Consider the following 14,871-nt stretch of genomic DNA (forward strand, 5'->3'; position numbering starts at 1 on the left):
CAGTGGCTTGCACAGTTAGTACTACATATAACACGTAGCTGCAGACCAGTGGCTTGCACAGTTAGTACTACATATAACACGTAGCTGCAGACCAGTGAGTTGCACAGTTAGTACTACATATAACACGTAGCTGCAGACCAGTGGGTTGCACAGTTAGTACTACATATAACACGTAGCTGCAGACCAGTGGCTTATTTAAATACTACAGAGGTCAACCTACGTGAAGTCATCAAAGATTTCAAAAGGCTATATTAAGCTGCTACAGCAAGTAACGGCATGACAAATGGTGGCGTGTTGCCTTACAGTTTGATTATACAATCATAATGGGCATGACTTAAGGATTTTTCATTTATTAACATTATGCATCTGTTATTGTGTTTACTGGCATAGATTCTACAAATTTCATTAATTGTACCTTTAATACCTACTTAGTATGTTTTCTTTAAAGTGACACACCCTAGTTTCAACCCATGAAAATGCACACTAAGTTTAGTTAATCTAGGAACCTGTAACACATTTGGATAAAGTTACAATAGAGTGAAACATGAAATGAAATGGTGAATTACCTTCTAAAAAAGACTAAAACTAGACCCCATAACTGTTACTTCTCAAACGCACATGTGTTTTTAAAAATATGAAAAATGCATTTTGTGATATTAAAAACACCAGAATGATCAAAAACACTTCACATGTACAAAAATGGATAATATAAACAATAAAATCTAAGTGTGACTTCAGTTATAACAAATATGTCTTAGTGTTTAAAAATTAGGTGCAGATCAGGGCTACAGGAATGGGGGGAGGCTTGTGCCACACACACACACACACACCCATTCAAGGACAATTTTTTTCTTCTGCTGTATATAAATAAAGATAAAAATATGGCTTGTGTCTCTCCCTCCCCCACTCCAGATGTTATTTCTGTGGGCCTGCAGCTGACAACAAAACTAAACATATGATAAACACTATGTCATGTTGCAGCAGCACAATCACATTTTTCTCAAAATGATATAGAGGTTATTACCAGAGTGTGGTGTGTTTCTGTATCATCAGTATCATATATTAGGCTCGCATAATACATTATTTTTATTCCTGATATATGATATTGACGATACTGAAACACATGAGGGCAATAATCTCTTTATTGTATGTCTCAAGCTTAATACAACTTGCTTTTGTAAACTGTATATGCAACTTCAAGTTAGTTTAGATGTGTGTTGTCCAATATTTAGATGTGTATTGTCCAGTGTTTAAATGTGTGTTGTCCAGTGTTTAGATGTGTCTTGTCCAGGCTTTATATGTGTCTTGTCCATGGTTTAGATGTGTGTTGTCCAGTGTTTAGATGTGTGTTGTCCAGGGTTTAGATGTGTGTTGTCCAGGGTTTAGATGTGTATTGTCCATAGTTTAGATGTGTGTTGTCCAGTGTTTAGGTGTGTATTGCCCAGGGTTTTGATGTGTATTGTTCAGGGTTTAGATGTGTATTGTCCAGGGTTTTGATCTGTATTGTCCAGGGTTTTGATGGGTATTGTCCAGGGTTTTGATGTGTGTTGTCCAGGGTTTTGATGTGTATTGTCCAGGGTTTTGATGTAGGGTTTTGATGTGTATTGTCCAGGGTTTTGATGTTTGCTGTCCAGGGTTTAGAGTATTGTTATATTTTGTTCCAGACACACACCCTAAAGAGTCTGCTGCACGAAGCTGAACGTAAGAATGACGATTACCTCGAACAGCTCAATTCCAAGAATCTCGCTTTTGAAAACCTCAGAAACGATTTCGATCTGCAAAAAATGGAAGTAGAGAGGTAAGGGTTTTATTTGTTTAAATATACAAAATGTGCTATTCAGAACTTTTGTGATAGTGACATTGTTTGTTAAAGCATGCCATGCAAAAATATCTCTGTAATGTGTGTGTATGTCTGTCTGTGTGTGTGTGTGTGTGTGTGTGTGTGTGTGTGTGTGTGTGTGTGTGAGAAAGAGAGAGAGATTTTAGTAGGGAAGTAGAATGAGAGAAGGAGGTAGACACAGACAGACAAACAGATTAGTGAGCTTACAGTAAGGTGGATATTTTTCACACTTAGAAGATGAACATTCTGGACTATATGCCACATATTCCATTACTGACTTGTTCTGTGTATGTTTTCTGCTATGAACGGTGTACCTGTACTGACCTGTTCTGTGTATGTTTTCTGCTATGAACGGTGTGCCTGTACAGTTCTGTGTATGTTTTTTGCTATGAACGGTGTGCCTGTACCGACCTGTTCTGTGTATGTTTTCTGCTATGAACGGTGTGCCTGTACCGACCTGTTCTGTGTATGTTTTCTGCTATGAACGGTGTGCCTGTACCGACCTGTTCTGTGTATGTTTTCTGCTATGAACGGTGTGCCTGTATCGACCTTTTATGTGTATGTTTTCTGCTATGAACGGTGTGCCTGTACCGACCTGTTCTGTGTATGTTTTCTGCTATGAACGGTGTGCCTGTGCCGACCTGTTCTGTGTATGTTTTCTGCTATGAACGGTGTGCCTGTGCCAACGTGTTCTGTGTATGTTTTCTGCTATGAACGGTGTGCCTGTGCCGACTTGTTCTGTATATGTTTTCTGCTATGAAAGTTGTGCCTGTACCGACTTGTTCCGTGTATGTTTTCTGCTATGAAAGTTGTGCCTGTACCGACTTGTTCTGTGTATGTTTCTGCTATGAACGGTGTACCTGTACCGACCTATTCTGTGTATGTTTTCTGCTATGAACGGTGTACCTGTACCGACTTGTTCTGTGTATGTTTTCTGCTTTGAACGGTGTACCTGTACCGACCTGTTCTGTGTATGTTTTCTGCTTTGAACGGTGTACCTGTACCGACTTGTTCTGTGTATGTTTTCTGCTTTGAACGGTGTACCTGTACCGACCTGTTCTGTGTATGTTTTCTGCTTTGAACGGTGTGCCTGTACCGACCTGTTCTGTGTATGTTTTCTGCTATGAACGGTGTGAACGGTGTACCTGTACCGACTTGTTCTGTGTATGTTTTCTGCTTTGAACGGTGTACCTGTACCGACCTGTTCTGTGTATGTTTTCTGCTTTGAATGGTGTGAACGGTGTACCTGTACCGACTTGTTCTGTGTATGTTTTCTGATATGAACGGTGTGAACGGTGTACCTGTACCGACTTGTTCTGTGTATGTTTTCTGCTTTGAACGGTGTACCTGTACCGACCTGTTCTGTGTATGTTTTCTGCTTTGAACGGTGTGCCTGTACCGACCTGTTCTGTGTATGTTTTCTGCTATGAACGGTGTGAACGGTGTACCTGTACCGACTTGTTCTGTGTATGTTTTCTGCTTTGAACGGTGTACCTGTACCGACTTGTTCTGTGTATGTTTTCTGCTTTGAACGGTGTACCTGTACCGACTTGTTCTGTGTATGTTTTCTGCTTTGAACGGTGTACCTGTACCGACCTGTTCTGTGTATGTTTTCTGCTTTGAACGGTGTTCCTGTACCGACCTGTTCTGTGTATGTTTTCTGCTTTGAACGGTGTGCCTGTACCGACCTGTTCTGTGTATGTTTTCTGCTATGAACGGTGTGCCTGTACCGACCTGTTCTGTGTATGTTTTCTGCTATGAACGGTGTGCCTGTACCGACTTGTTCTGTGTATGTTTTCTGCTATGAACGGTGTGCCTGTACCGACTTGTTCTGTGTATGTTTTCTGCTATGAACGGTGTACCTGTACCGACCTGTTCTGTGTATGTTTTCTGCTATGAACGGTGTGCCTGTACCGACTTGTTCTGTGTATGTTTTCTGCTATGAACGGTGTACCTGTACCGACCTGTTCTGTGTATGTTTTCTGCTATGAACGGTGTACCTGCACTGACCTGTTCTGTGTATGTTTTCTGCTATGAACGGTGTACCTGTACCAACTTGTTCTGTGTATGTTTTCTGCTATGAACGGTGTGCCTGTACCAACCTGTTCTGTGTATGTTTTCTGCTATGAATGGTGTGCTTGTACCAACTTGTTCTGTGTATGTTTTCTGCTATGAATGGTGTAGCTGTACCGACTTGTTCTGTGTATGTTTTCTGCTATGAACAATGTACCTGTACTGACTTGTTCTGTGTATGTTTTCAGACTGGAGGCCAAGGCAAGTGAGCTGGAAGTTCTCAAGAACGAGCACGCCACACTTCTAGAAAAGTAATATTATTGGTCAAATATTCTGGTCTGTAAAGACTCTTTTGTTACAACTGCTTGGATTGGTCAAAATGATATCATGTGACATAAAAGTAATAAAGATAGGTTCAACCCAAACAAGAGCCGTATGTGTTGGAAAGATGCATACCCGGACAACCAACACATACTGACACTTTAACAAATGAAAAACGCGTAATTTTAGATTTAATAAAAAAACATGATTATTCCTGCTAACTGAGGGCAGCCATTTAGTTTAGTTTTTGTGACGTCCGGTGGTATAGCTTGGGGCAAAGTGACGTCAGCTCCATCCATCTTCTCTATGTACAGAGTAAACAAACGCTCTAATTTACGACAAGGCGCTTCGCTTTCATCAGCCTGACTTGTAAAATAACATAAATGACTTGATAGTATAATAAACTATTTAACTAAATATATTTCAGGTTACATCAATAGAATGAAATGGAGTTATAGTATATATATATTTTTTTAAATCCAAAGAAAAAATGCATACTATTAGGCCTATTGGTAGGGCACGTTCGAGCAAAAACTACCACTCAGATACCCAAGTGATACTTTTCTTTTCTTTGGGACCATGTAATTGGTCAGTTTTGCAATTTTAGATGGGAAAGTCTACTTAATCAAGGGTTTTATAGAATTACTTTACAGTAATAAAGCAGGGCAGTTGGTAATGCCCATTACGATTTGAGGTGTATCCTTGCTGTTATCACACAATACCCTGTGATCTTCATAAAAGAGGCAGTCTTTTTAGTGTGTCTAGACACAGTGTCTGGGAACTGTCTGAATATACACCTGCCAATCAGGAACCACAGAAAGAAAAGACCAATTAACCAAGAAAACACTCCAATTATTGTTTCAGTATGTGGGTTAATTTATGTACGAAACATAATATAGTTATTTCAACACTTTGACAATGGTGGTTTATTTTGTATTGAAAAATAATATGTAATTGGTGCTGACGTACTAGGATGGATATAATTACAGAACATTGCAATGCATCTGCAAAAATCAGGTATGTTTTGTTTCTTCAGTTCGAAGACTTAATTGCTGACGTGACATGTTAGGTATTACGTAACCACCAGCTCGCCAGAGGGCGTATTCACTGGGATGGTACAAAATGGCTGCACCCGTTATATATAATAGCCATCACATTTAACCATTTTATTAATTAAGTATACGATTATACTTGTTGATATTAAGCAATAATGTGCATTATATATCGTTGAATATGCATACCAGGCCAAATGCCTTAATTGTCCCCTCCTTTAAAAAACCAATGAATCTTAATTTTGCACCACTACAGGCAAACCTTAGAAAACAAAATAAATCATTTCAGCTGGGAGGAGTTTATTTCAAATTAATAAAATGATTCTTTACGTTAATTCGTTGGTGAGCCCATTGGGCTGTTTCTCATTCCAGCCAGTGCTCCACGACTGATATATCAAAGGTCGTGGTATGGGATAGTGCATGTAAAAGATCCCTTGCTAATAAGGGTAAAATGTAGCCGGTTTCCTGTCTAAGATTATATGTAAAAATTACCAAATGTGCTCTAGTGGTGTCATTAAACACAACAAACTTTAACTTATTATGTTTATGTTAGTTGCTAATGTTGAATCAGTAAATTTTATTTATGTGTTTAAAATTGTTTGTATTATGTAGGAAATGTTTTTGAGTTTCCCCATTTAAAATTTTTGTATTATGTAGGAAATGTTTTTGAGTTCCCCCATTTAAAATTGTTTGTATTATGTAGGAAATGTTTTTGAGTTCCCCCATTTTAAATTGTTTGTATTATGTAGGAAATGTTTTTGAGTTCCCCCATTTTAAATTGTTTGTATTATGTAGGAAATGTTTTAGAGTTCCTCCATTTAAAATTGTTTGTATTATGTAGGAAATGTTTCAGAGTTCCCTCATTTGGTTATTGACAGAAAAACATGAAGCACAGAATGGGGATTCCTCAAGAAAGATTACAAATTGTTATTTTATGGTTTTTAATATTGATGCAATAGTTATACACTTGAAATTTTAAAATTGAACCTGAAAATGTTTGATGTTCTTGGACGTATGAACCAATCAATCAATAAAGTATTTACATGCTCCTATACCACGAAGGTTTCGAGCATGTCTATCCCAGGTTCGGCCACCGGATACCAGTACCACTTTACACACGTACGTGTGAACGCCTGTACACTAATTGGCTATGTCGTTCATACACTGTGTAAAGCAGTTTAGTTTCATACTTCCATGAACATAACAAATTATCAAGTTGGATTTCTTAAATTATTATTACATTAAAACCATAGAGAACCATAACATAAAGTTTGAAGCAAAACAATAATCTTTCATACAAAATAAAATAGAAACAAATGTCAGTCACTGTTAGTGTCGTAATGTCTGTATAAAGTATGAAGATTTAATGTGGGACCGAATGTCAGTAGTGTTAGATATTGAATGTCTGTGAGAGATATTGAATGTCAGTGTGAGAGATATTGAATGTCAGTAGTGTTAGATATTGAATGTCAGTAGTGTTAGATATTAAATGTCAGTAGTGTTAGATACTGAATGTCAGTGTGAGAGATATTGAATGTCAGTAGTGTTAGATATTGAATGTCAGTAGTGTTAGATATTGAATGTCAGTGTGAGAGATATTGAATGTCAGTGTGAGAGATATTGAATGTCAGTAGTGTTAGATATTGAATGTCAGTAGTGTTAGATATTGAATGTCAGTGTGAGAGATATTAAATGTTAGTGTGAGAGATATTGAATGTCAGTAGTGTTAGCTATTGAATGTCAGTGTGAGAGATATTGAATGTCAGTGTGAGAGATATTGAATGTCAGTAGTGTTACATATTGAATGTCAGTAGTGTTACATATTGAATGTCAGTAGTGTTAGATATTGAATGTCAGTAGAGTTAGATATTGAATGTCAGTAGTGTTAGATATTGAATGTCAGTGTGAGAGATACTGAATGTCAGTGTGAGAGATATTGAATGTTGTTGGTGTGAGATACTGAAAGACTCATTTGTAACAGGATCTGTCTCAAAAGTTTATTTAGCAGTTTCTTTCACTTGAAATACAAGAGAACTACCGTAATGTGATGCTAGCAGAATGAATAATGCATCTTTGTGTTCAAAGTTATTCAGCCATGCTACGCTCAAATATCATTTGCTAGGCTCAGCTTGTCATGAATGCTACTCTCACTTGTGCCTAGGGGTTGGCAGTTCTGTGAATGTCAGTAGTGTGAGATAGTGAATGTCAATAGTGTGAGATATTGAATGTCAGCAGTGTGAGATTTTGAATGTTGGCAGTGTGAGATACTGAATGTCGGCAGTGTGAGATATTGAATGTCAGTAACATGGTTATTTTGCTCAACACTAGGGATGGGGTTTTAGTTGCAGTCACTCTTTGTTATTTGTGTTGGTGTAATGCCTCAAAAACACACACAAAACAGTCTAATGTATCTGTAGTTTGCCTGCCTTTGAAGACACGTGTCAGTCTTTTTTCAGGTTCCAGATTCAAGAGCGGACATTTTCCTCACTGAAACAGGAGCATCGGACTCTACGCGAAATGCATGAAATTCTGCAGAAACACCACGAGTGTCTGAAGCACCAGCACGACATGTGAGATATCGGGTTTATTACATGGGTGTAGTAGTTGGTCGTGTACTGGTAGAAACACCACGAGTGTCTGAAGCACCAGCACGATGTGAGATATCTGGTTTATTACATGGGTGTAGTAGTTGGTCGTGTACTGGTAGAAACACCACGAGTGTCTGAAGTACCAGCACGATGTGAGATATCGGGTTTATTACATGGGTGTAGTAGTTGGTCGTGTACTGGTAGAAACACCACGAGTGTCTGAAGCACCAGCACGACATGTGAGATATCGGGTTTATTACGTGGGTGTAGTAGTTGGTCGTGTACTGGTAGAAACACCACGAGTGTCTGAAGCACCAGCACGACATGTGAGATATCGGGTTTATTACGTGGGTGTAGTAGTTGGTCGTGTACTGGTAGAAACACCACGAGTGTCTGAAGCACCAGCACGACATGTGAGATATCGGGTTTATTACATGGGTGTAGTAGTTGGTTCTGTACTGGTAGAAACACCACGAGTGTGTGAAGCACCAGCACGATGTGAGATATCGGGTTTATTACATGGGTGTAGTAGTTGGTTCTGTACTGGTAGAAACACCACGAGTGTCTGAAGCACCAGCACGATGTGAGATATCGGGTTTATTACGTGGGTTAGTAGTTGGTTCTGTACTGGTAGAAACACCACGAGTGTCTGAAGCACCAGCACGATGTGAGATATCGGGTTTATTACATGGGTGTAGTAGTTGGTCGTGTACTGGTAGAAACACCACAAGTGTCTGAAGCACCAGCACGACCTGTGAGATATCGGGTTTATTACATGGGTGTAGTAGTTGGTCGTGTACTGGTAGAAACCGGGAAGGGACATACAACTCGTTTGATGTATCCATATCCATTGATGGTTCTGCCATGTCTATCCTGGCACAAGTTCTGGTTTGTGTCAGAACTTCTCCCCCATAATAGATTGAAGAAACCTATCCGTTTTTTTCTGGGTTGTATTTTTTGTTTTTTAATACTTAACCTGACGTTTCATCAAGAAATGAAACTTTAAAAAACCCAAAAGACTGCGACATACAGTTTATTATTTGGAAAATAATTGTTTCATTTATAGAAGGTGTTCCTATATTCCAGTTTTTGTAGGTTTTCAAGATAGTGTGTGTTACATTTTAACTGCTGATGTGTTGTGATTTTTGTCGTTTACCTTTTCCCTGTATATTACCACAGCATGTTTCATGTCAGTAGACTGTTCTATATTACATTTATGGGAAAGCAGTTATTTTAGATGTTTGTGTAATACCTGCATTTTAGGGATCCTGTGCTTGTGTCAAGAAAAATGTGTGAGTGGGCAGTTAAAATCTAAAGCCATTTACTGTTAATTCTGTTTATGTTGAGTTGTCTACAGTGATATAAAGAAGTGATAACAAGAACATTAAAAAAGGTGCTGTTTTCTGTTAATATAAAACCTGTATTATTTAGTTCAGTGACCTCATGAAAAATAGTTAAATTTGTTTGTCTGAATGGGACAGACTATTGTACTGAAACAATATACTGATTATGTTGATGTAATGATTATGTTGTGTTTGTAGCACAACCGAACAGTTGTCCGTTTTGGAGGATGAAAGCAAGCAGCTGGCCAGAATTCTTAAAGACAAAGAGAACAAGCTTCAAGGTAAACTCTTGTTATACTTGTTACACAGCCAGTTTAACTTGCTTACAGACTGCGCTCAGTTCGCTGCCGTGACGAGATCTTTTCAGCTTATTCAGTCTGTTTTAACCCTATGAACCTGAGAAGCCAGTTTTCCAGCTTGACGTCATTTGACGTATACCTTAGAAGCTGCTTTTCCAGCTTCCACGTGGTCCTGTTTGTAAACAAACTGTTTAGCAATAGTTTGGCGTTATTTTCGACCAATCAGAATTCGTTTTACAGCATAGGTATTAGTGGAAGTTGTCTGCCTGTGTCAGTGTAAATTTGCTGAAACTTTTTTGGCATTTTTAAGTGTATTTTTCCACAAATGTGAACTGTGGGCATGTCAGCACCGAAGAACACCTAAAAGTAATAATGTCCGACAATGAAGGGGAGCTTGATAATAACACACATGGCAATGAAAGTGATTTTGAAACTGCAAATGATGATGAAATTGATGACATGAATGTCAGCCACGTTAACAATTATGAAAATGACAGTGAATCCAAAGATGTCATTAAATATTCTGACGCAGGTGATTTTAGTAATGTGCATGGTGGAGGGTGAGGGCGAGGCAGGGGATGTGGTATTAGTAAAAACAGTCAACAATATCAGTGGACTAGGGACACTACAGGTTTTGTTGACAGGCAATACAGCATTTAGTCTGGGCGAGATAGGGTTTGACCTTCCAAAAAATATACCAAAGCTGATTTTTGGCTCACTGATGCCATATCATATGTAGATTGATATATTAGGAGCCTCACGCTGAGGTTGTTGGGGATTTTTTTTTAATTTGATTTGTTTCAGGGGTAGTGGAGGGCCCAATTTACGTTAAAATGCCATCAAGAATGAGAAAAGAGAGTCACATGCAACTTCACTAACACAAATTTATTACTAACTCTTACAGGTATAGGCGCCTATAGTATGAAACTATACATTAGTAGTGCCTTAAACCTTAATAAGTAGAAAATATGCTGCTAACATTACTACTTCCTGAATCACAGGGGACTAAATGTAACATCATACGATATAATGGTATTCGTTTTGTATAAGACGGTTTGTATAAGGCTCCTAAATACAATTTCTACAATGTAAGGACACAGCATCAATGTTATATAGAGTCTGCGCTATATAAAAGGAAAGGTTTTTAATTGAAATTCCAATAAAGATCCACGAATAAAGCAAGCCAGTTTACACATTTTCGAGTGCATCATCTTCCAAGATGACGTCTGTTTGGTCAGCAGAAACGTTGTTGCAAGAGACACCCCGACAATCACTGCATGCAGGGACACATGCCATGCCATTTTTCTTGCAGCTACACACCATTGTACCGCATGCGTTTCTTGATGTTGATTTGCAGCTTAACACACAACCTATAGAATAAACTCTGGCGCAGCATCAATGTCAATCTTGATTGGAAGGAGGAGATCATTCTCGAATCTCCATCCCCACTCAGTCGGATCTAGGCATTCTAGGTTCAGCGTGGCCCATTCACATACCTGAAGATACACCCTGAGTGCATGGAAGTATACTGCACGCCCAGTTAGGGTCAGAGCTTCTGGTGTTAGCTTTTTCTTGCCCAGTACCATCAAATGCCAGTCAGCATGACACAATGTTGTGAGCGTATCATCCTCTTTTCCATTGTAGACACTTAGCATAAGGGTGTTGCCCGCAGTGTCAATTTGTTCTTGAGTGGCATCTAAGTTTGCAAAGCAAGAAAAAGCTTCCTGAATAATATCAGACTTCAGTGTTTGCAGGATCTTGAGTTTCCCTTTGCCATAGGTAGCAGACGTTTTGTCACAGCCTCCCCAGGCATGAGCTAACAGGATAAGTTCTGAAGGAATCGGCAACTTGTCCACGAGAGTTTGAATATTCCACCACATCGACACTGCTTTGATTCTTGATGCTTTACAGGCCATTTCTCTAGACCGCTCTTTCATTGATGTTGTATAGAACACATTTCCCATAGTTGTTTTCACATGTTTCATCAACATAATACATATGTCGGTGTCATCGCTCGCCACAACTACAGATTTTCCAGTTTTGGCAAGACCAATCGCAGTTTTGACAATGAGCGCATCAGCATCACTCTCACTTTGAGAGTTTGCTATATGGTGCTTAGTCAGCCTCTGACGTAGTAGCTTGATCAATTGACTCTTATTGGAGTTATTACGAAGGAACTCACCCTTTGTTGACACGTGCATGCTTCCATGTATGGTGATTGTAACATTAGCAGCCACCCTACCACTAGTTTGACGTTGTTGCTGTTCATTTGTTTTTATCGAACGATCAGAGTTGTAAGCATCGAAGACCACGTATATTTCGTAGCTGCCATGCAATGTGAAACAATGTGTTTGATGAAGTGAGAAGCCAGATCATTGTAGGCGCATTGCAGAACCCATGGAGATTGGTGGAGAGCTGCACCACCGTCCACAACACAACAGTCAGCATTTGGCTTTTTAACGCGAAGTGATTGCTTAAGTAAACTTGCGTAATTCCGACTTTCATGTTTTTCTCATGAACTCATTTTTGAAAAGGGCAGTGGGCTCAGATGTGAACTCATAGTTGAAGTTGTTGATTTGGACTTCTCGGTCTTGACGAACAGTACAAGTGGGTCAATGTGCACCACCTTTTTGTCCACTTTCACTCCCTTTTTGTAACCATTCAAGTGTGCGTACTTGGTCTTTTCTACTAATTGAGTCATCTTCAAAGCACACTCCATCTAGCTTCTGCTGTATCTTAACTCCAACTGCTTCTGCATCGTCACAACTGATACCGTCATTCTCCCCAGCAGTTAAACCAGTTGACAGACTTTTCAGGGTCGGGACGTCAGAGTCAAATGGATTGTGGTTTCCGAACCACACGGCCAACTTTTTCATATCCGACCAATCTCGTGATCTCCGACTCGTGCTTAGATCTATGTGCTGTTCACTCGTTCTGTGTTCCATCTTTGTGAGTGCACTCATCGCATTGTGGATTGCAGCACATCGGTGCATGCTGTTTATCCAGGTAGTGCGTACTGATTCTGTTACTCCTCGCCCCCGTGTTAGACCCTCTCGACTTTTCAAGGATTGCATTAAGACCTGTTCGATGATAAGGTCGGTCCATAACCCTGCCCAATATCTATTACTCCGGCGCACAGTATGATATCCATGCTCATGGAAACTTTCATACATACATGGATAGTCTGTATTCAATTGAAGCATCTGCTGCAAGTACATCCTTGTAGACTTGGCATAGTGCACATGCCCAGCTGCTGCAAATAGATTGATCATCTTGCCAACTGTTTGCAGATGCAGACTCCAATTATCGGTCCTCTCTGCACGAATGAATTATTTGATGATGCTGACATACCAAGGCATTGTATCCATAATTTGGCTGTATGAGACGATTTTCCCAACTCTTCCTTCAGTTTGCCAAGGTTTTCTCCCAAGTTCTTCAGTTCTAACGACTTGGTGATCTCTTCTAGTCCACCTTGATAGTCTCCTTTGATGTGCCACAAAGTAAGTCTATCTTCTCAACTTCCACATAAGATAGTGGCTTCAGGGTACTGTTCCCCATACTAACGAGATTCTTACTCCTGTCATCATCATCGTCTCCTACGTCATCGCTTTCATCACAGCTGGCACCATCATCATCATTCATGTCTGACTCACTGTCATTGTGCGAATAATCTTCTTCACTACCAGCATCAAACTCAGTTTCATTTGATTCAATAGTGATCGTTGCTGGGAAAAACTAAGACAACAGTTTGAAGTTAACAGACTCGAACAGAAAAATGCTCTGAGAGCCCCTGCAATTGTTTTCCCAGTGAGAATGTGTGTTACCACAACCTTTCCAAATACTGTTTCGAAAGCAACGCTGAGACCAGACTCTGACATGATGATGGCTTCTTTATTATAACCACTTATAAGCTAATAGGTACTTTAAAAGGAAGTATATCTTCAAAATTACCTAATTTGGGCGTTCATAAATTTCCCCGTATTTTACAGCGTTACCCCCTCTACATAAATAAACATAAAATAATTTCCCCAACAGACTCAGAGTCAGGCTCCGAGTATGTTAAACTGCATAAAATTCTGCTTCGAATGGTACCAAATACAGCTTTGGTATATTTTTTGGAAGGTTAGGCCTGTTTTGGGGCTATCTCGCCCAGACTAATTGAGCAGTGTTTGATTTCAAATATTTCTAAGTGAAAATGAAACACAATTTCTGCTGGGAGCCCAGGATTTATTAGTCATCAGCTATTGGATGTTAAACATTTGGCAGTTTTGACATATAGTCTTAGAGAGGAAACCTGCTACATTTTCCCATTAGTAGCAATCAATCTTTTATATGCACCACCCCATAGACAGGATAGCATATACCACAAGCTTTAATATACCAGTTGTGGTGCGCTAGTGCCAATGGGTTCACCGATGAGGATCCCAGACTGACTCAGCCTGTTTTAATGACTGAAAATACATTTTAAATACAATTTCTACTTTATAATGTCAGCGTCAGTATATTCAGTGTGTTTCTTGTTATTGTAATGTTTGTAATTAACTGGATTTAACTATGTATGTATGATACAGTATATACTAGGATGTAACTCAGTGTTTGTGTCAGCTACTACATGTATTGATATGAGGACAATAGAAACACTCAATATACAGACACAGATATGATAAACAAGACATTTTAGACCGGTGTTCTGTTGGTAACATTTTTGTTTTGTTGGTGTTCTGCTTAGTAAAGTACATGAGAACACTGGACTAAATCCCCACTGAAGATTTAACCAAGAGCTGACTGTACAAAAAACAAACTAATCAAAGGTAGATGTGGGTGCATCCAGAATGCTTTGAGAACATTCACACTGAAAGAATGAATGTTTTAACAACACCCCAGCATAGACAGTACATCAGCTGTTGGCTGATACTTAACAATGTTGTTATGTTCTCTTGTTAACACTGTTGTTACCAATATCTGTTGTACTGACTTACAGAGGTGACAAAGAGTCTTCTGGCGATCGAAGAGAGACACAAGAAGACGCTGAGGGACAAGGACGAGACGGAGAAAGACAAAGAAGCCCTGGAGCTGGCAGTCAATAAACTGCGCAGCGACATCGGGCGGGCCGAGCAACTGCGCAGAGAGCTGCAGCAAAAGGTATCGGCATGTTGCATAGTGGGCTTCTCTCACACAGTTGTTTGACAATCACATAAACGGCTGGTAGGTTCTGGGTTCACACCCTGGTACCAGTTCCCCACCCAGAGGGAGTTGTAACAGATCACTGAGAAATTGTAATTTCACTACAGGCACGTGTATGTTGGTTGGGGGGAGTTTGGGGGGGATCAAAACCCACCTGCAAATAGCAAGCATGATTCATATTCCCTCTACAAATTTTATTCACCAGTTTAGATACCCCCCCCCCCCTCCCCC

General features: G+C 39.5%; 1 protein-coding gene across 1 annotated transcript in view; it reads left to right on the plus strand.

Moving 5' to 3' along the window:
- LOC121372489 (protein CIP2A homolog) overlaps positions 1 to 14,658 on the plus strand; it is a 60,543-nt gene extending 45,885 nt beyond the window's left edge. The window contains exons 18-22 of the mRNA XM_041498826.1: positions 1,665 to 1,798; positions 4,102 to 4,164; positions 7,683 to 7,796; positions 9,356 to 9,438; positions 14,438 to 14,658. Coding sequence (XP_041354760.1) covers positions 1,665 to 1,798; positions 4,102 to 4,164; positions 7,683 to 7,796; positions 9,356 to 9,438; positions 14,438 to 14,643 — 600 coding nt within the window. The 3' untranslated portion in view covers positions 14,644 to 14,658. The remainder of the gene's footprint in view (positions 1 to 1,664; positions 1,799 to 4,101; positions 4,165 to 7,682; positions 7,797 to 9,355; positions 9,439 to 14,437) is intronic.
- Positions 14,659 to 14,871: the final 213 nt, after the last annotated feature.

Source organism: Gigantopelta aegis, chromosome 4 (genome assembly GCF_016097555.1).
Source record: "Gigantopelta aegis isolate Gae_Host chromosome 4, Gae_host_genome, whole genome shotgun sequence".
In the NCBI taxonomy this organism is placed as follows: Eukaryota; Metazoa; Mollusca; class Gastropoda; order Neomphalida; family Peltospiridae; genus Gigantopelta; species Gigantopelta aegis.